This window comes from Cryptotermes secundus, unplaced genomic scaffold, assembly GCF_002891405.2.
Source record: "Cryptotermes secundus unplaced genomic scaffold, Csec_1.0 scaffold2069, whole genome shotgun sequence".
In the NCBI taxonomy this organism is placed as follows: domain Eukaryota; kingdom Metazoa; phylum Arthropoda; class Insecta; order Blattodea; family Kalotermitidae; genus Cryptotermes; species Cryptotermes secundus.
This window is the reverse complement of record NW_019734999.1, coordinates 228,338-250,801: the sequence shown is the minus strand read 5'-3', so window position 1 is coordinate 250,801 and position 22,464 is coordinate 228,338. Positions and strand designations below refer to the sequence as shown.

Below are 22,464 nucleotides of genomic sequence, written 5' to 3'. Positions count from 1 at the left end.
CAGGACAAATATCTGATCGGCCATATTTACTGTACAAATACAGTGGGTTCAATTCGTCCCTTCGTTGCTAAGCAACCAACCAACCAACCAACTAATCAAATGAAATATGTACAATTAATTAACTAAATAACAAACTTCATGGAACAGAGCCCTTCATAAGCTGATAGTCGCTCAGCTACTCAAGAAGTTCCCTCTTCTTATGGAACCCGAAAAGTTCATTACCGTGTTCACAAGAACAAACGTTAACTCCATGGAGCAGTGTCCTTCTTCAAGAGCTGGTAGTCGCTCAGCTGCTCTAGAATTTTCCCACCTTTTATGTGACAGATTAACGGCCGCGGGGATCCGTTGAGCTGATCACGCGACACCCTCTATCCGCAAACGTTGGCACTAACGTCACCGACAAGCGGCGGTTGCTCGGTCGGTATAGTTCGTTTGCTGACTACAGGCCACGGAGTTTGTTTTTTTTGTTTTTTCTGGGACAGATCATTCATTATCACGTTCACAAGAATCCGTCACTGGTCACTATCCTGAGCCAAATTACATCAGTCCAAATCGTCACATGCTGTTACTTTAAGATCCACTTTAATATTATTCTCCCATTTAGGCCTGTATATTACAAGTGATATCTGTCTTTAATGTCTTTATACCAAAATGTTGTAGCGCCTTTTTAATGTTTCCCATGCGTGCTACATTCCAATCCAATCTCGTCCTTGATTTGGCTATCATGAAGTATATGATGGAGTGAAAATTATGAGACTCCTCAAGTATTTCCTTCCGCACCCAGTTCTCAGTTACCGCCAAACGGTGCTCTTGTCTTAACATGAGACTCCAGATCTCACACCCGTATACAGAAATGGGTAAAATTACATTAAATTAGATGCCTCAGAGTGAAATTTCCAGTTCCACGAGTCAGATAAGCAACGTACTCGTACTAAACAGAGGTATTAGAATCTGCACCTCAGTATTCGGCGATTTTTACAGGTCTGCCACAAGGGAATTTTGTAAATTTCGAACCGAGATATCAACCATATGTACAGCCCTGCTATGAATCTCTATGGTAAAAATTTAAGTCCCAGTTATCAGTCAAATGGATAGCTATGCCACTGATAGTTTCCCACAATTATCTCTTCGGTATTCGGCGATTTTTACAGGTCTGCCACAAGGGAATTTTGTAAATTTCGAACCGAGATATCAACCATATGTACAGCCCTGCTATGAATCTCTATGGTAAAAATTTAAGTCCCAGTTAACAGTCAAATGGATAGCTATGCCACTGATCGGTTCCCACAATTATCTCTTNATGGACTTAAATCAGTGCAACAGGACGCTAAAATATAACATTATCTCTTCAGTATTTGACGAGTTAAGCAGACATTGCCACAGAGAACGCTAGAAATGATTTTCATAAAAATTGTTGGCAAATTGGACAGTCTTGTGACTTAAACCACAGTACTCGACAAGCTGGACAGCCCTGACATAGAGAAATATTAGTACAATTATCGTCAAGTTTATCGAAGAATTGAACAGCTATATTCCTCCAATTAACGTAATTCCATTCTTAAATTGAGAGGTTATGGGCGGCACGTGACCTCTGATGTTTCCTCTCAGAACGCAAACATCTCCAGTTACAGTATTCAGTTAATACATGAGCTTCATAGTTCTAATTTCTCTCACAAATTACATGTTCATAATATGAAGCAGTAGCACATATATATTTCCAGAAATGAACATTCTTCGTTGAATGAAGAAACAACTCAATAGATTTAAAAAGTTCAAGACATGGCAAGTCAAGCCAAGGAATTATCAAGAAATTTCGTTTACTAGAACTCACATTTGTTAATTTATTGCGAGGCCAAATTATTTCTAACTTAATTTTGATTATCCTATCATCGCAATCGTCGTTTTAAGCTGTAAATTGGCGAAGTGTTAGAATTAATGCATATCTTCGAACCTGAAGACGGAAGCGGAATGCTTCTCCGGGCTCTTGGTGGACTTCTACCGGCTTACATGGCGCTACATTCTAGAAGCTACTGGCCTTCACTGTCACCACAGTGAGTACTTCAGGTCCAAAGTAATGGGTGTCTATATACGTAGTCTATGAGAAACAGAAGAAGACGTACATCGTGTTTAATTGATTATAAAAACAAGCTCCGTGGCTTTAGTCCGCAAGCGAACTATACCAACCGAGCGACCGCCGCTTGTCGGCGAAGTTAGTGCTAACTTCAGCGGATAGAGGGTGTCGCGTGGTCAGCACAACGAATCCCCACGGCCGTTAATCTCGGTTTTCTAGACCGGAATTTAATTATTATTGCTAACTGAATAAATTACAGTATAACCATTTGAAGTGCAGTATTAACTATTTGTACAACCTGTTTTGACACTTGAAATATAATGCTTCGCCTGCAAAGTGAATTGATGTCTTTCGTTTGATTTTTAAATGTGCAGTGGTTTTCTTCCTAAACACCACCAAGTAACTGATATTTACGATGGCAGAAAAGCATGTTTTCTGTGAGTATAAATTGAATATTTGTTTATTGTGAATAAATTCGGGCATCAAATAGACGAAACTTCAGATGGCAGAAGACAGACAACAAATGTCAATTTCTCACAGCCTCCACGCGCCGTGCCGGGTAGGCAACTTCTCTGACAGATGTGTGGTGCGAGTAACGGACTTATCAGTTAGATATTGCACTGAGCAGCGAGGTGTAGTGTATAGTGTACAGTGTAATGTACGTATCAATTACGCGTGTAGTGTAATGCACGAAGCTATATGCAGAGTGTACCATCACGAATATCAACATCATATTGATACATAAGAAAACGCCATAGCTCAAGCGGTTAGTCGCTGGCTTCCCACCGCGGCAGCCCGGGTTCGATCCCCGGTCTGGTCAAGTGGGATTTGTGGTGGATAAAGTGGCGCTGGGGCAGGTTTTTTCCGAGTACTTCGGTTTCCCCTGCCAATCTTCATTCCACCAATTGCTCCATCATCATATTCACCCGGAGCAGGCTACAATAGGCCAATCAGTGGCCGCAGTGCCGAGTGGACCCAGTTGGACTCCACCCCCCACTAAGCGAATTTTACGTAAGAAAACAATATGACGCTTAAGCATAATATTTATAATTCTGACTAGTGTGAATTGATAAATTATATAATTTTATAATTCTGCTATATTACCACAAGTATCGTAAGTGGTTGAAACACTGTGTTACAAGCCGGAAGATCGCGGGTTAGATTCCCGATGAGGTCATTGCATTTTTTAATTGTCCTAATACTCCTAGCCGCACTGTGGGCCTCGGGTCGACTCAGCCTCTAACAGAAATGAGTACCAGGAATCTTCCTGGGTGGTAAAGAGCGACCGGCGCGTAAGGCTGACAACCTTACCGCCATCTGTGAGCCGATTGTCTAGATAATGTGGGACCCTCAACATCTCACAACCCTATGGGCCTTCATGGCCTGTTACAGGGATAGCTTTACTTTTACTTACTTACTTATCTGAACCTAAGGTGCCTAGTAGTGCAGAGACTATGCAAATAGCTGTCCAGTCGCTCTAGTCTTTAACTTCCACTGACTCAGCCATCTTACTTTCACTTCACTATGTTCTTAGCATTATCTTGCAACGTCTGTTTAGATGCTCAAACCATCTGAACCATGAATTCTATTGTTAATATTTAATGCCTTAGTTTTTTATTTCATGTATTTAAAGCCTATGAAAAAATTAAGCTGTCCTTCTAACATACCATGGCGGCCCATACGGTTGTGAGACGTCGAGGCTTCCACATTTTCTCTAAACAATCGGCTCACAGATGGTGGTGAGGTTGTCAGCCTTACGCGCCGGCCGCCCTTTACCCCCAGGAATATTCCTGATACTCGTTTCTGTTAGAGGCTCAGTCGAGATCAGGACTATAGTGCGACTGGAAGGATTAGTTCAACTGAAAACTCCAATGACCTCATCGGGGATCGAACCTGCGTCCTTCTTGCATGTAGCATAGGGCCTCAACCAACTACGCTACCGCGTGCTCCATTCAAACCCTGGACAGTCACGAAGAACCTGTGCAGTCGAGGCCGTCGAGGCATATGTAAACCAGACTGACGAGTATGTAAAGATAGGTTATGCGCCTTGTCTCCTATCCATTCCGCATGGCGGAGGTCGAGTACCTCTAGCAATCACGGTCCACTAGAGCGCACGCGCTTCGGTTTTGCAGTACAAATATGGCGGGCCATGCTTGTGCGCGGTGTATGTACAATGATGATCAGTGGGTGTGACTTGTTGAAATGTGGTAATACATTTCTGACATTGTTATCGATATGGCTGGAAATCAGCCACATAATGGGGAAACCCCTATAGATATTTTTCTGGAACAGTTTAAGAGAAGTACGGCGCGTGCAATGGAGGAAAGACAACAATCAAGTAGTAATGTACCCACATTAGTTAAACGAAGCCAGAGTAATATCAGTGCACTGTCTTGCGACACAGAACCAATTCTGCACCCTGGTAAATATTGACACTAATTATTCTGGTAAAATATTAGTGAATAACGCATGTTATAAACTGGCTCGCTATAGACACACTCGTCATGATATTTTCTACAAGTATGTTTTCAATTTAAAGCGATATAAAAAGAACTTCGATTTTTTCTGTTTATAAGGATGTTACAACTGCTAGAAATACACGAAATTCTGTACCGTTTATGTTCCTCAAAATAACGAGTTCCGAGGTACAAAATATTTAAGCGTGTATAAATTACATAGAAAATTTAAATATTCTCTTACTTTTATGACAGTATCACTAACGTTAAACAGAACTCTACAGGATTACTTAAAATTTTGTGTTAGAACTCAAGATCATTTTTATTTTAGGCCAAATAATTGAAATCCACGTGTGTTGCCGTTCGTTGAGTGACTTGGGCATGTTCCGTAGCGGCAATCATCGCATGCAGCAGGGTGAGAAAGTCGATAATCGCAAGTGGCCCTGGAGGGTGGATAACATTTACTGCACTCCAATTGATATGCGAATTTAAACGTTGGAATTTTGAATCCTCAGTGTGATATTTATACCAAAGGTCAAGTTAAAGTACATGATATACTGCACTGATAACCCTAAACCTATTGAAATTAGTCAGGAGAAAAAATGTTGCATTAATAAAAGGAATGACCAAAATTCGTGACTTGAATATCACACCCTCTGTCAGGAAAGTGACTGAAACGAACAGTTGTATCGATTTCCGTGTGTTCTCTTCACTTCAAGGTGTTGCATATCGAGTCTGGTTAAATAATAACCTAATAACTCAACATTTGGTTAACTAAGCTGTTGTGAATATTTTTTTTTCTTTTCACAGTACACATTAAGAATCTACCTTTGGACTCAGGCATTCAAAATATTTGCACATATATTTTTCTGTTATGTTTGTTATGAAATAGTAATTGTTCTAAAATTTATATGTATTCGATTGTTTAATAATTTCTGAGATCTAATAACTATACAATTGATTCCTTCATCAACAAGAACAAGATTCTGTTACTGCATACACGATTTTCATATATTGAATAATGAGAATTTACAAGCCGATAATACTGCGATGTCACTGTCCGTGCCATCGTTACTGCACTTCAGGTATGTTGCAAGCATTCTTTTTTCCATTTTCCTTAGGAGGTTGTTTGATGTGTCCTTTTTTTAAATTTCGCGGGCTGATCTCATGGAGTTGAGCACAGAGTATAAAGGGATTATATACTCTCCCATCGTGTGTCACATCAGTCAGCAACCACTAAAGTTGAACGAACCTATAAATGAAAAATTGAAAGCGAGTATGCGCAGTGAACACATCGCTGTAAATATATATTTGATATTTGTGTATACTGTTTTAAATCATATTAATGTGCTCGATTAATTTTAAGCGTTTTTGAAATGTTTCTCTGTGTGCCTTTATTTTCTCTCACAATAAAATGATTCAAGCAAGTACGAAATTTTGGAAGGAGTCCTGTCCGTTTTCTAAACGCCATATTGGCGTTGTAATAATGAATATATTTACACGCAATAACACTTCTTTATGAATGCAGGGATAATACGATTTACACTGAAGATAAGGAAAATTGCTTCTGAAAAGATTTAACACGTTCGAAGAGTGAAGCTATGTGGCAAACAACGGGAACAGGTAAATTGATTCACTGTCTTTGCATGGACATAGAGCCCAGTTTTGTTTGTCATGTGATCGTGTCTTGCCATTTTGAACCATTTTGCTTGCCAATAAGGTTCAGAATTGAAAAACAGTGTCATGTGCCCCAGGCATAGAATTAAATTCCATTATTTTTGAAAACAATCTTTTTACCATAGCATGATGAATAAAAATCGTATGACTGATTTAAATGATAGCACACAGCCGGAGATCTGATACTTTGGTTAAGATATCAGTAAGAGAACTATTAATTGATTATTTGTATTCACTTAATCGATTTTATTTTTACAAAATTGCAGGCTAGATTGGTATGGAGAGGGTTGATGCTGCAGAGAAGGAGGCAAGTGAGGTTCTCCATACTCTTTTGTCTGTTGAGCGTGTCAAAAAACAAGGTTGCGAATTACACCCACATCAGCAACAGGTTTGTTATGCTTCACAGTCATTAATTCAGCTGAATCCCATGTTCCACATTGATTTCACAGTGCTTCATTATTATGTTTGGCTTGTTTTGTTTAGGTTAATGTCAGATCGTATCAGCTTAGCTTGGAAACCAAAATTGGTACTTTTAACAAATTTCTGAAGGGGCCAGTAATCATGAGATGATTAATAACGAATAAGAAAGGATGCGGAAGAAAGCAGTCTTGTCTAATTTAAGGTACTACCCCAGCACTATCTGGAGGGACTAAGAAAACCCATGAAAAATGTAAGATAGATAATTTATAAGTTGAGATTTCAACCTGGTACTTGAGGCTGTGCCATAGCTCAAGTGGTTAGTTGCTGGCTTCCCACCACGGCAGCCCGGGTTCGATCCCGGGTCTGGTCGAGTTGGATTTGTGGTGGGGCAAAGTGGCGGTGGGTCAGGTTTTCTCCGAGTACTTCGGTTTCCCCTGCCAATCTTCATTCCACCAATTGCTCCACAATCACCCTCACCTATCATCTGGGGCTGGTACAATAGGCCAGAAGTGCCCACAGTACAAGGGACTTAGTCCCACCCCACTAGCAATAAAAAAACCTGATACTTCCTGAATACAAAACAGCAGTGCTTACAGCTTTACCATGACATTTTTAAAATTTACAGGATTTAACCCTTCAGAACCCTAAAACTGTTTTAAATATTTGTCACAAATAGTCCTTTGTACAGTTATGTCATAGGTGTTTTTCTTCTGTGCAGGTAGTCGTCATAGCTTCTAAGGATCCTGTTGGTCCCACACAAACTGGTAACTGCTCAGCTGCTCATCGGCAGATACAAGATGCTACTGGAGTGGTGCAGTGGCACACGCCTGTCACAACTGTCCAACAAACATTATTCACAGACTTGCATGAGGTGACTCCTCAGTTCACAACACTCACCAGAGAACAAGTCATATGGCAAGGACAGGCTATCGAGCTGGAACATCAACATTTAGCAGCACAGCAGCCAATCAGTACTGTTACACAGACCAGTGATGGTCCACTAACAGAATACACCGTTTCAGTGCAGCCACCTCCACCGCCACCACCACAACAGCCACCATCGCCACAACCACCACCTCAACTGCCACAGCAAGAAGCAGCTGCATTGTCAGATCCAAAGAGGAAAGCCGCAAAAACTAAAAAAAAAGGTGAAAAGAAGACAGAGAATCCAAAGAAGAAAAGTAAAGTGGTAGCGTCAGTAGACGTGGAGGCTGCACCCACACATTTGGAGGAAAATGCTCAAGAAGTGCGAGAAAGGTTTGAGAAAGGTTGTGACTGCCAGGAACAGAACTGCTTCAAGGGCCTGAGTCCTGAATTTGTGTACAGGCACCGACTGAACATTGCTGAACTGACTAAGGCAGAACACGACATGTACCTCATGGGCGTTACAATGGCAGTACTCACAAATCCAGAGGAAACGGTAAGGCATAAAGAAAGGCGTAGACTCAGGGCTCAGTATGTATTCCAAGGACGAAGGGTATGTTTGGATGCATTCCTATACCTTGAGAACTGTACTCATTATCAGTTGAAAAGAATTCGGAAACATGTCATGACACACGGAGTCGCCCCTCGTATCCATGGGAATCATGGGAAAAGGCCTCACAACACATTCTCACTGGATATCTATCGTCACGCTACTTCATTTCTACGTCATTTTATTCAGCGCAACAGTCCCGGATCCAATTCACATCAGAATACATCAGTTCAGCATGCAAATGCTAGCAGCACAAAATGCAAATCTAAATCAACCATTAAAACACCTCCTCTCTATCTTCCTGCAGAGATTACAAAGAAGACAATTCACAATGCATACCGGGAATACTGTGAACATTTTGAACCATCTATTAAAATTATGGGATATTCATCATTCAGACATTTCATGAAAGAACAGTTCCCACACGTCAAATTTTGTAAAATAGAAAGTGGAGGCAGTAAACCAGCATTGAACACAGGCACTCAACCACAGCAACAGACTCAAGGAGGAAGTACTGGCAACCATACTTCCATCGAAGTTGAGATAGTCACTCAACAAGGAACAAAACTTCAGAGTGACGATACAGTTAATGTTATTGAAGATACGGCTATACCGCATCAAGATCCACAATCTGCCACTATCATAACAGCAAGTGGTGAGGTACAGCAGGTTACTGCAATACCGGTCGTTGTAGAACAAGAAACAAGTGGATTGTCCCATCAGCAGCAGACGGCATTCATTGTTGCACCTATGTCAGAGATAATTCAGACACCAAGTAGTGTCGGCACAATTTCCGACAGCACGTACACATCTTACCAGTTGAGTGCAGCAGCACCTGGGAGTTATGCCACTCATCAGCAGCTAGCTCAAGCAGGTGTTGTAACGGTTGCCTCAGTACCAAACACCTCTACAAATGCGTATGGGTTCACAGCGTTATAGAAAAACATGTGGTCCAGAATCAATTTTAATACACAACTAGAAAAATCAATTAATGGTTCTCTCTTTGATCAGGCGTGTAAAGTTTTGCAGTTTTTCCCATGACCGTACTCTAGCCATTGCATTGTTTCCATACAATTTCATTCAGTAACAAGAAAAGTATCTTTCTGTAACCTGCCATTAATTATAAACACATACTTAAAAGCAGTAAATGTTCTATTTAGTACCAGGCCTAAAGTGGAAGTCTGTATTCAGAGTGTGGCCAGACTCTAACCTTAATTTTCTTTCTCTGTGGGTTATTTAACAATTCTTTCGGTATCAAGATTACATACAGCATCCGATGGTGGGACGAGAGATGAATGGTGAATTAGAAAGGATTTGGAAGGAAGCATTTGTGGCCCAGTCAAGGTACTTTTCTGGAATTTGCATGGAGGGACCAAGGAAAACCACAGAAGACCTCAGTCAGGATGGTTGACGTCCCAGCTGAGGTTTGAATGAGGACCTCCAGAATCTGGATCATTACCTGTATAAACCGTCCAGGGTGGTGAAATTATAATTAGTGGCCAGTAGCAGTTCATCTGCTAAATCTCACGATATCAGTATTTGTGCAAACTAAATGTTAGGTCTGCATTCCACTGCCATGTTGATTCATTATTCTCGATAATCTTATCCTTTTACACTGTATAATCTGAGTAACTGAAAATATTGTTAAATGAACAAAGAGTAGCCAGTTTTACAAGACAGCGTGTTTTGATTTTTGTTGATGCAGCAGAAGCAGATTTTTTTTTTTTTTTGTTGAATCTAGAAAACATTTTCAAATTTAAGTTTTATGTTATAATGTGATAAATGTTTGAATAAATACGACTTAAATTTTAGCTTGGATTCAGATTTTGTTTGAATGCACTGGCCTAACACACATTTAGAAAGAAATATCCATTTACGGGCTATTACTGGCAACATCACCATCCTTACAAAGTTAAGGTTGCCATTTCTGTTTGTCACACTGGACCTTAATGTAGTTACATTTCTTACCCAAAATGTTAGTAAAAGAAATTCATGCTCTTAAATTCTGGTTTAATAAAGCGAATTCTTTTTATCATTGTCCTGTACAGGTTTTGAGGTTCTCACAGCAGTGGTTACAAAGAGTTCTATCTTCTCGGTTGTGACACCATGTAGGCCGCTGAAACTCAATCGACATTTTGGAGGAAAATGTCGCCTCCATCTTCATGGTCAGAGAATAAGCCAGGCTAGAAATCAGCGTGAAGCCGGTTGACTGTGCTTGCTACCTACTTCACACTGGTTTCTTGTTTGGTACATTTTTTACCCTGAAGATGGATGCAAAATGTTTCCTTTCAGTGGACTACATGGCGTTATATCGCAGAAGGCAGTTCATCAAGTTGCAATAACTTCTGACACAATCAGCAAATATGATCAAAAATAAACTGTTAAAATTATTAGTTTCTTTGTGTGTGTTATCTGAGTGATATGAAGTGTATCTTGCTATAAATAGCTACCAGTGTTCATGGGAAAGCATACAAGATAAAATGTGCTTAGGAATGGAGAAAAGATTGTTTTAAAAAATGTGTTTGGGTAAAGCACAGCTCTGCATTATGGAAAGGATGTTGTTTTGAAAAATGTCTCCATAAAATTCTGTAATGCAAAACCAATTTTTCCATGTTATAATGTGATAATTTGAATTTTTTTTTTAGTCAACAGTTGTAATGTCAACACACTTCATCAAGTTTTTAATCAAATCCTTGCTCTTTTACGTGCACTACTTGAACATGATACCTTTATTCTAGATATCTCAAATAAGGGTAATACTGTATACAATCTGAAATCTAGCAACCACACTGGTAGCCATCCTCCTATGTGACTGATGCATGCACACAGGATAGCTTGTGGCCAATTACATATGTGATCTGAATTTCATAACATATGATAATAACTTAAGAAGTTAATTCTGGCTGTATTTTTGCCATATATTCAATTATATTGTCATGTTTTATAATTCCCATAAGGGTGAAATTCTGTAAGATAAATATCTGTACTATTGGGGTGCAATATCTGTTTAAAATTTTAAATTTCTTTGGGGGGGGGGGAATTGCAAAATGCTGAATCTACAGCCTTTTCGATAACTTTTGTTTGCATAGAAAGAACAGATATCTGCAATAAATTAAGTGATGTGTTTACATTTCTTGATATAAAAGCAAGCGCCTTGCTTCTTAGTCCTACCCCACTAGCATTAAAAAAATTAAAAAACTCGACGGTAACAGTATTATTCAGAAAGTGCAACACAAGGTCTGGTGTACCACTCACAGTATTGAAACACATGGCCAGTACTGAGGTGCCTCCATTATGCCACAGTACATTACCATGTTATTGCCATAAGAGTAGTAATCTTTTCTTGAAGTCTGACCATACCATAGTACAGAATTGATACTACAAGTCTGGGCTACTATTTGAACATTTACAGCCCTTTCTGTTTACCGACAAGAAGTAGGTTACATATTTCTGAGGAACCTTTTCTTATGTAATATAACAGGACACTGTACATAGCAGATTGTATTTAAGTGATTAAGGATGTCTGTGAAGGTGTGTGTATTATATGTATGTATGTAACAATAAAGTATGTAATTGAACATCCTAAGAAGCTTTGATATATTTATTTACCAGGTAACCTCACAAATTTACACTTACAGGGACTAAAATTTAACAAAGGGTGACTTATTTTAAGAGATCTTAAAATCCATCTACCTTGTATATGCCAAGTCTACTTTTAGTGAGGTAACTTCAAGTGCGTTTTGGAAGTGACTTCACTATCCTGGTTTTGCCTGGTGGAACTGAGGAAACAAAATAATTGCGGTCAGAGTAACCAGTCTCTGGGCCAAGATATGCAAGACCATTCAGGAGTGCTGCCCACTCACCACAACATTATGTCCAGTTGGTTTTGAATATCATAAATTCTTAAATGCTGAAGGATATATTCTGTACAAGATAGCTGGATTTTATGTCATGGCTCAGTTGCAATAGCAATGGGGTGGACATCCGGCATTCAATTCCTGGCAGGGACACGATGTTTCTCTTTACAGCATCCAGACTGCCTCTGGGATCTACCCACCCTCTTATCCAATGGTTACCGGAGGTAAAGCAGTTGGGGTGTCAAACTAATCACCCACCTCCACACAATGCCAAGGCCAAGCACAGTGGAGCTACATCTCCCACACAATGCCAAGGTCAAGCACAGTGGAGCTATACCTCCAGTCCCCTATATGTTTACATCAAGTGATGCTTAATTTATTATTCACAGGGACAACTTTACCCTATGCTCTGACTGCTGGTAACTCTTGTGATATGCTCATTTACCACATCAAAAACATAATGCAAATAACAGTTAATCATATTTCTCAGAAGAGGGAGGTTAAAGGGGAAATTACACTGGTTAAGATAAAACAGTCAGGACTGATCCATTTTTTTTATGTATGTTTCAAGTTCTATTCTTCAAGCAGTACAGTTACCCTTCTTACAAGTAGTGTCTGCAGTTTGGATCATCAGTGAGCACAAATATCCAAACGTGAAAAAGTTTAATGAATTCAGGTTCATCAGTTAAAATAGGAAACCCATTGGAAATATAATTTGTATCCATCGCGCAGATGGCTTTTAAAATCCGTAAAATAGACTAGGTTAGATTTCGGGCACGTCGTATAAAACTGAAAATTTACGAAGTTGACCAGCTGACTCCCATTAAGAGTGGGATATGGAAACCATACGGTCACTTTTAATTAATTTACATATAAAATCACAGCCTGCCTAAATATTTATATACCAATTATATATGACAATTTCTATTTTCGTTTACACCTTCTAAACGGTCCCGACCTCACCAAGCTATCCATCCGGATAAGCGGACATTATCTATTATCTACGGCTGTTTTGCTTTGCACAGGTGTTATGCGTCATGTGACAGTCGAAAAAGCAGGTTGACGTGGAATGGGTACCGTGTTACGTCAAAACTGCGTTTAAAGTTAGGAATTTGAGAACATATAGAGTTCATTTAATTTCGTATTGTATTTAGTGACTTTGGAAAATGTAAGTAGTCTACAATTGCAGACGGTGTTCACAAATCAGTATGCTCATCAGTAGCAACAGGAGAGGTTAGTTCTGTGCTTAATACAAAGGAAACGTATGGTTTAAGAAGCGCGATTTGATGATTTGGAATAAAATGGGAAGGCATACTGTTTCCAGCGATATCTTCGGTTTTTCCACCATCTCCAAATAGATTCTGGAAGTGTAGCTTTAAATGGGCTGTGGCTTATTCCAGTCCAACCCAATCATTCATCATGTTCTTCCCATCTCATTCTACACTTTATAACCTCTGAAATTGCAACAGTTGTCATGATCCATTATGAAATTAGGATATTGGAAGGTCAGTGGAATGAAAATTCACAGGGGAAATGAACATACCCGGAGAAAGCCTCCGCTACTGTAATTTTGTTCACCATAAATACTACACGAGATTGGATCGAACCCAGGCTACTGTGGTGGAAAACCAGCAGCTGTATGAGCTGTAGCAGATTTCTTTTGTGATGAACAAGAATTTACTATGATAATCACTGTGAAAATTTTACCTCTATGACATGTATAATCTACTTGAATTAAAATGGTGTCTTTAAACGAGTTTAAATTGTTTAACCTTCCAGATCATTACCAAATCACTGTTAATCTCATCTTAGTAGATGCAATGAACAGTTGCAGTTGAAGTATTATCACAAAACAACCCAACAATTAATTGATAAGCTAATCAATCTAGCAATTAGCCCATCATTAAAGACTTTAGTCTTTGACATGTCACTTTCATGTGTGTGGTAGATAAATTTATTGAATATTATTGCTACATGTTGCAGATGACCTGATGGAGGTTACAGATCTGGCAGTGAGGGATGTTGCTGATCTATTGCACCCTCAGTATGCCATAGTGACAGGTAAACAGCAATCCAAAGGCTAGGTTATAATCATGTTTTATGAGCAGTCTCTTGACTGCATGTGCATAGCTACTCAAGTGTCATCCAAAGGTTTGTTACACCCATACTTCTATGTAGATGTCCAAAACAGCAGGGAATAATGGACGGACTTTCTGTTTCTTCATGTAATTCTTTACTCACCCCTTGGCCACATGGTCTGCTGATCTCGGCCACCTTTACAGCAGATGCCCATTCATGTGAGATTTCACATTCTCATGTCAGTGACTGTGAATAGTACTATCTTCTGGGATGTGGTGCTGTGTAGTCTGGCAGAAATATATTGATGTTCTGGGAGGGACGTGCTGACTACATCTTCAGGGTTGAATAGAAGCGAAGCAAACTCTGATGATGGAAATGGAAGTCTCTGAAATATCCATCTTTAGCTTATCTTTGACATGGCTGAGGATCTAAGAAGGTCTTAAGTTTTTCTTCAGTTATCTATGGATGTGAAAATTCTTAGCTTCAGGTTCACACATGAATGGTGGATATTTCTGGCAGTCTATGGGGGAACATGTTGATAGGAATTGCGACACAGGGCATTCTTCTTCAGTTCTTGGGATATTTCCAGCAGTCTATGGGGGAACTTGCTGATAGCATTTTGGGACACAGGGCATTCTTCGGAGCAATGCAGTGGAACCTGAAGAAAGTAAATGCCACTTGTAATTTGGTTCTCTACTGGAATGAAACAGGCTGTTCTATTACTTGGACAATTTATTCAGCCACTCGAGCTGTCATATGGAGAAATAGAGGAATTGTCTGTTACTCTCTGAACTCTTGGACACCCTCATATATTACTTAATGAACACCCTCATATATTACTTAATGATCACCTCTCATATACACATGAGGTTGCCAGTATAGTCCAGTTTGTATAGTGAGAGTCTAAGGGCTGGGTGTCTGATGTTTGATTCCTGGCAGGTCCAAGGGATCATTTCTCTACTTCATAGCATCTAAGCCATCTCTGGGGCATACCTAGCCTCCTATCCAATGGATACTTGGAACTTTCACCTGGGGGGTAAAATAGCTGAGGCATAAAGCTAGCCACTCACCTCCCTATAGTGCCGAGGTTAGAAAGGGTGGAGCAGTACCTCCACTCCTTTGTCTGTCTTTATGGTGTGCATTAAGCACAGAGGCAGCTTTACCTAATTTTACATATATACACAGTGCTTGAGGTGGAATGAAAATAGAACCGGGATGCCATCCCACCCCACCTCAAGCCCTGGGTATTGTACATTGCATTTACTGCCAAAGAAGTAACGGGATGCTTTTAAGCCATTTAGAAAAGAACCAGGATGCCATCCCGCCGCATCCCACCCCACCTCAAGCCCTGGGTATTGTACATTGCATTTACTGCCAAAGAAGTAACGGGATGCTTTTAAGCCATTTAGAAAAGAACCAGGATGCCATCCCGCCGCATCCCACCCCACCTCAAGCCCTGGGTATTGTACATTGCATTTACTGCCAAAGAAGTAACGGGATGCTTTTAAGCCGTTTAGAAAAGAACCAGGATGCCATCCCGCCCCACCTCAAGCCCTGTGTATACATGAATATTCACCTTTGTGTGTCATCATGATAGATGCTGTATAATGAGACATAAGAATGCAGTGATGATCTGTACTTGGTAATACTTCATGAAGATTCTTGAGGGGTAAAGGGCGACTGACACACATGGCTGGCAGCATGACAGCCATCCGTGAGTTGACTGTCTAGAAAACGTGGGAGCCTTGACCTCTCATACGCATATGGGCCTTCACGCCCTGTTACAGGGACAGCTTTACTACCCTTTTATCCCATCTGCATTAGCCGGGATAGCTGGGTATGCACGTGTTAGCGATTGTACATGTAAATTGATTCTTGTGTGTTCTAGGTGGAAAATCTCGTGACGGGTGCCCCATCATCACATTCCCAGACCTGGGAAACTTCTGCAGCCTTGGAGACGCAGAGTACCAGCGCCTTGTACAGTACCTGACATCAGTGCCCTCGTAAGTGAAGTGAACTGTGGGATTAAAGTAAAAAGTAAAGCTATCCCTGTACCAGGCCGTGAAGGCCCATGGGGTTGTGAGACCTTGAGGCTCCCACATTATCTAGACAATCGGCTCAAAGATGGCGGTAAGGTTGTCAGCCTTACGCGCCGGCCGCGCTTTACTCCCCAGGAAAATTATTTAATGAATTCCTGGTACTCATTTCTGTTAGAGACTGAGTAAACCCCAGGGCCTAGTGCGGCTGGAAGGATTGAAATATTTTTCAAAATATGTAAAGTGGTAAATTGTTTGCAGTTACTGAAGCAAAACAACTGTAAGGCCTCAGTCATTTTCAGGACAAAGTGGAGATAAATATTAGACCAATATTAGACCAAGTTGGCACGTAATGGGTATTACAAAATAAAATCTTGTAATTTGTTTTTACAGCTTTTTTTAAGCATGTTGTGCCTGAAGATTGATATTTTATAATTGCTGATCAGAATATATGCAGGCTAATCCTTTCAGTTTGTTTTGTGTATATGAGAGGTTTCACTGTGATTAAGATTCATATGCGTCTGTACTGTAGTAGACAAATACTTTTAGAGAAATTTACTCTTTCCATCTGCAGGAAGCTTTTATCCTGAAGATTGAGGCATCATGCTCTCCTGAAACATTACACCTACAAGACTACACGGTGTCATAAAGCAGAATGCTACATTATGATGTTTTTTTCTTTTTTAATGTGGTATAAGTTCTTTTATTGGTGACACTTGTAATTGTCATAATTTATTTTTTAGCCAAGAAGTGCTATTCCCTCCTCTATATCAGTGTTTCTCAACTGCCAGGCTGCTGCCCGGTACTCGTCCCTGGCAACAGTTATACCGGGCCCTCGTCTTATAGAAAAATGAATTTACTGGGCCACTGTCTGACAGAGGTTGAGAACCACTGCTCTGTCTCATGTAGCACATTTCTAACTGATTCCATGCTACAGGGATCTTTAATGAGAAATTAATAGCCTTTTAGCTAGTGATGAAAACTTTCCCCTTTTTGTGTAACCTGAAAGTTCATAACTGATTGATTGATTGATTGATTGATTTCGTCACTGTAGATCATTGTACATGATATATGACAAGTCAAGTTAATTCTGAATATTAACAATTTGATATATAAGTAGATTAAAATTACAATAGTTACAATTTTTACTGCTGATTACAATTTAGAATTAGTTAGATATACTACTGTGTTCACAAGAGCCTACTGTTGGACTTCAGCATGAGTGAGATAAATATTCCTACTGTATTTAAGATCAGTTTTAATATTATCATTCCATCTACGTGTTCTTCTTCCGACTTATCTCTTCCTTCAAGGATTTCTGATTAAAAGTTTATGTCTGATTTGCTGATTGTAATAGTGTTCGGGAAAGAGTTCAAATAATGAAGCTTCATCCTCTTATCTCCTCCCTCTTAGATCAAAATGTTTTCTTCAGTACCCTATTTTCAGATAACCTTTTGTCTACAGTCTTCCCTTAGGGCAAGAGACCATGCTTCACACTGATATAAAGTAACACATAGCTGCCAACATACAATAATTTCTCTCATCACCTGTTCCAGTGTCCATGTTCAACTGTCATATTGCAATATTCGGTCTAGCAGATGTGGTTACATTTTTATTTTTATTCCGATGTGCCTTGAGACTGCTGATGATTTCAAAATTTGGTTTACTTTGTCTGGGATTCTGATGTAACTGGTTTCACATTCAGATTGTTTTGTGTATGGTAATACTGTTTACATCTAGATAATTGAAAGGACATGCGGTAGTGTAGTTGGTTGAGGAACTGTGCTAGAAACCAGAATGTCACCGGTTTGAGTCCCAATGAGGTGGATTTTTTCTTTCAACTGACCTAATCCTTCCAGCCACACTATGGCCCTGGGGTCAACTCAGCCTCTGACAGAAATGAGTACCAGGAATCTTCCTGGGGAGTAAGGACGGCCGGCTGACAACCTCAACACCATTTGTGAGCTGATTGTCTAGAAAATGTGGGACCCTCAACATTTTAGAACTCTGTGGGTCTCCATGGCATGTTACAGGGATACCTTTACCTTTTTTTATCTAGATAATTCAAAGTTTAAATGTCTTGCAGAAAAAATGTATTAACAGTAGATATACATTACATAAACTTGCATTTATATTAAAGATCTTTGCAGTTATGCGCTTTGTTCTTTGGACTTTAAAGGATTCTGATGATGGTGTATGCTGTACAGAACTATAAGGTTTATTTTGGACTCTGTCCATCGTCTGGTATATATAAGAAAAAACCACAACTTTTCAGAGACTGGATCTGTCTCCGTCCTCAGGTGGATGGGGCAAGGTAGAACTGCTCAGTTGGGCCCGTTAGAAAGAGCTAGTGATCAAAATCCAGTGATTGAGACTAACTCTTTCTAACAGGCCCAACTGAGTAGGTCTATCTTGCCCCATCCACCTGAGGACGGAGACAGATGCATGCAATCTCCGAAATGCTGTGGTTTTTGTCTCATATATACCAGACGATGGATAGAGTCCATAATAAACCTTATAGTTCTGTATTTTGTCCTCTGTTGAAACCATTTTAAAACTTCAAAACTCTTATGTCTTAGATCGTGTTCAATTTGGTTGTCTAATTTCAATGAACGTCAAGAATTTTTTTCTTGTAATATTGATCATTCTTTTTCAGGATGCAGGAGGCAGACTCAGGTTTTGTGTTGGTGATAGATCGTCGAAATGACAAGTGGAATTCGGTGAAGACCGTCCTGCTCAAAGTCTCAGTAAGTATTTAAGCACATAACTTTTAATGTTCACTGTTATGTACCGTAGCAGTGTGGCAGTGACGGCCATAGATTTATATTTGGACAGTGTGTGGTTTGGATCTTGATCATGTTGTTGGTTATCTTAACTGAATGAGATTTGATATATTCGCTGCAGTCCGTATGATGAGTGTAGTCTTCTTTGTTGGACTGCCCTGAATCCAGTGTAGCCTGGTGTTAGTTCATTGATGTTTCAGAGGAAACGTCTGCCTCCGTTTCAAGGGTCAAAATGTAAATTGGGCAAGCAGCTAACCAACAAGCAGAAAGCAGGAAGTGGAGCTTCTTGATGGTTGCTTGCTTCGCTTATTCTTCAGTCATGAAGATGGAAGTAGTACATTCCTCCAAAATATCAGTGAACTTTTACTGAAGTACACAACCCTACGTCACAGACCATGGTACCCTTCATCTGGATTGATGTCTTTGGTGGTTTTGTCTTCAGCGGAATACTGCCATACCACTTAACTGTTCAATGCTGTATATTCTGAATTAATGGGATTGTTAGTAGATAAATCACAAATAAATAAATAAAAAATAAATAGCTGTACTGTTACAAAATTTGGCATACATGGCGATGGTCCTCTGTTGACTTTCTTTAAATGGTCTTTTAAGAAAAACAACGTTTACGAGTAAATGCTTATAAAAAACAATGGTTGGTACAGTAAACCCTTATATATATATATATATATGCCATATAATAACTGTAGAGCTTATGGTTATGTATAAAAAGATGAATCTGAATTTGATGAAAGTAACATGGCAAATATAGGTCTTGCAATTTCCCCTTAAATATTGCAAGGACCATTGAATCTACTTTAGTACAGACAGTGACAGAGCAAATTGCAATACATTGTCAATATCCATTTGCTATGATAGAAATTGTTGTTCCTTTCATGGCCTCTGTTGTACTCAGTCTAACATTTTGGGTTTGACTTTTCAGTTAAATGTGAAACTGAGGCACAGTTTTAAAATTCCAAAAAAAAAAAAAAGAACTAAAATTCTGTCTGATAAATTGAAGTATATAACTAACTAAACTAACCTAATCTTGGAGCTGAGTTCTTCTCGAGTTCATATGATGTACGTTTTGTTTTATTAGGGCTTCTTCCCTGGCCTTATTCATGTAGTTTATGTCTTACGGCCAGCAGGGTTTATACAGAAAGCCATCTCCGAAGTCAGCAACAAGTTGTTCAAAGAAGAGTTCAAATTCAGGGTGAGTTCTGCATTCATTCTAGCTTGAGTTGACTGCTGAAGTGTCATCTGTGATTTAGTGTAATTATTGCTTCCCTCCAACGCTTTTAGTTGTGTAATCATTCTGTCATCTCAGTCAGTAACCTATTCTGTAAGTAGCATGTGCAGTCATGCCATAGCTCAAGCGGTTAGTTGCTGGCTTCACCGCGGTGGCCTGGGTTCAATCCCGGGTCTGGTCAAGTGGGATTTGTGGTGGACACAATGGCACTGTGGCAGGTTTTCTCCGAGTACTTATGTTTCCCCTGCCAATCTTCATTACACCAGTTGCTCCACAATCACCCTCACCTATTATCTGGGGCTGGTACAATAGACGAGAAGTGGCCGCAGTACAAGGGACTTAGTCCCACCCCACTAGCAATAAAAAAAAACCAGGCAATGTTGTATTTTCATTTCACAGATACAAGAAGTTCTATGAAATGTAACTTATATATACTTGCATTAATTGTATGTGACTTTGTTGAATTGATGGTTTTCACATCTGTGGCTATGAAGAGTTTCATCATCTGGGCTGTAATACTGTGTAGCATGGTGAACATTGACTGATATTTCACAGGAACATCTTTCTATCATCTTCAGCAAGCTATGCATGCCACCTGCTTCATACTGGTGTCTTGCTTGGCTTACTGTTTCACCCTGAAGATGGAGGCAATATGTTCCTCCAAAATACCAGATGACTTTCACTGGACTATGTGGCTTCTGCTTACTGTAGAAGCCTGGGAACACTGCTCCAACTTGTCAAGGGATTGTTATTGTTACCAACAGACGACAGAGTTATAAGGATATGCCATTTTGGGTCAAGCAGGAAGTAACTTGTGTCTCCTTTGCTTTATTTAGTTTCTTTTGTGCAGGTGGTTGTGTGTAATTGTGTGGAGGAGTTGCATGATAATGTGGAGAAAAGTCAGCTGACAGCTGACCTCGGTGGTGAGATCCCTTACTGCCATCAGGAGTGGATCCAACAGCGAGTGGTGAGTAAGGTCAAATATGAAGCACAATAGACCACTGTAGGTCGCGGTGCAAGGGCCGAGAAGGCCTACCCCTCATACATTCAAGGTCAAAGACGTGCTTTAGGAGCTTTCTGCTCTTTTGTAACAACTGGACATTCCTCTGGACATAGCCCTTAAAAATGGCCTTTTTTTTTAAATTACCCTTTGTGAGACCTTCACATTTGTAGTTATCCCTTCAAGGCTCCTGTCCTGCAGTTAACACTGGCTCACATGGGGGCCTTATCTCTTCTTTACAGTCCCTGGGTCCTTTGTGACCAGTTCCCCCTCACCATCTTTCATATATAACTTCTCACTTCCCAACTTAACTCAGTTTTACCTTGAAGGTGGAGGCAGTTTGTTCCCTGAAACGTTAGTAACCGCTGACCAGACTACACAGTTTCATAACCCTGAAAGTGATAATATGGAAGTGTAAAGTATAAGGTGCACAATATAGAATTGCCGTACCTTAATCCATTGCACACCTTGAGCTAATTAAATTGGCTTGTCATACATGCATTAGAACTGCCACAAGAAAAGAGGCTGGATCAGTGTTAATCATTTACTGCAACATATCTGTCAGTACATGGCATCAAGTGTGATATACAGTGTTTCGAGGAAAGAACAGGTGTTTATATTTTCTACACCTGTTGTCATGTGAAAGTAATCTGGGAAAGTATTGTTTTTTTTTGTGTGAAATCTTATTTACCAAGCAGCCTTGGTATTTCTAACAGCTGGTTCTGTGGCTGGGCCTAGTAATGAAAAGGTTAATTAATACCAGTCCCTCATTCACTTGATGGGAACTTTTATAGTTTATGTCTGACTTGTTCAGTGAGTTGACAGTTGTAATAGCCACTGAATGGAGAAGTAGCCGCTTTGGTCCAGAAAACTGAGATTAACGGCCGTAAGGATCTGTTGTGCTGACCACGCAACACCCTCTATCTGCTAAAGTTGGCATTAACTTCACCTACAAGCAGCGGTCGCTCAGTCGGTATAGTTCGCTGGTGGACTAAAGGCCACGGAATTTGTAATAACCATTGCAGATGAAGTGACTTCAAGCCCAATAAGTTTTGGATGTGATTCTTTAGTGTACTGAATCATTTGAAGGTACAATATTTAGTTCTGTGTATATAATATTGTAGGCTTTGGAAAAATTTTCGTGCAACATGCAGGAAGTGTCTGCCGCTCTGGATAGCTTCACTCAGAGCCTACAGGACGCAGAGTTCCCAAACGATGTGGACGCCACACAACAACTTCTCAATTCACAGGTAATGTTTAAACAGTGTAATTTTCAGCACTCTTAGAAAGTAAGATGAGCTTTTTCTCCACTTCTGTATTATTACTCCATAGTAAAAAAGAAAAAAGTAAAAGTATTCCTGTAAC

At 39.9% G+C, this 22,464-nt stretch overlaps 2 protein-coding genes across 7 annotated transcripts in view; both read left to right on the top strand.

The window, feature by feature from the left end:
* The first annotated feature begins 4,224 nt into the window (after positions 1–4,224).
* The window catches only part of LOC111869211 (guanine nucleotide exchange factor DBS), a 41,981-nt gene continuing 23,741 nt past the window's right edge, over positions 4,225–22,464 (top strand). Inside the window, exons 1-7 of one of the 3 annotated variants that reach the window (XM_023860530.2) lie at positions 4,225–4,493; positions 13,939–14,016; positions 15,923–16,037; positions 18,727–18,817; positions 19,950–20,063; positions 20,950–21,066; positions 22,224–22,349. In XM_023860530.2, the coding sequence (XP_023716298.1) occupies positions 4,307–4,493; positions 13,939–14,016; positions 15,923–16,037; positions 18,727–18,817; positions 19,950–20,063; positions 20,950–21,066; positions 22,224–22,349 (828 nt within the window). In that variant the 5' untranslated portion in view covers positions 4,225–4,306. Of the gene's footprint in view, positions 4,494–12,577; positions 13,189–13,938; positions 14,017–15,922; positions 16,038–18,726; positions 18,818–19,949; positions 20,064–20,949; positions 21,067–22,223; positions 22,350–22,464 lie in introns of those variants that run through there. The other 2 variants (XM_023860532.2, XM_023860531.2) reach the window with 2 other exon arrangements.
* LOC111869212 lies at positions 5,542–10,862 on the top strand. 4 transcript variants are annotated; one of them, XM_023860537.2, is made up of 4 exons: positions 5,542–5,612; positions 6,056–6,150; positions 6,471–6,592; positions 7,343–10,862. In XM_023860537.2, the coding sequence occupies exons 3-4, from the start codon at positions 6,482–6,484 to the stop codon at positions 9,035–9,037; spliced, it is 1,806 nt and encodes a 601-aa protein (XP_023716305.1). In that variant the 5' UTR covers positions 5,542–5,612; positions 6,056–6,150; positions 6,471–6,481; the 3' UTR covers positions 9,038–10,862. The 4 variants fall into 4 exon arrangements, with proteins under 4 accessions (XP_023716305.1, XP_023716303.1, XP_023716304.1 ...); XM_023860535.2 differs by lacking the exon at positions 5,542–5,612 and adding an exon at positions 5,750–5,826; XM_023860536.2 differs by lacking the exon at positions 5,542–5,612 and adding an exon at positions 5,838–5,954.

Bases quoted from the DNA above. Each gene is read 5' to 3' on its own strand.
- LOC111869212 (XM_023860537.2), top strand. From the start codon at position 6,482: ATGGAGAGGGTTGATGCTGCAGAGAAGGAGGCAAGTGAGGTTCTCCAT. The intron at 6,593-7,342 runs GTTTGTTATGCT...TCTTCTGTGCAG, and splicing joins TACACCCACATCAGCAACAG to GTAGTCGTCATAGCTTCTAA.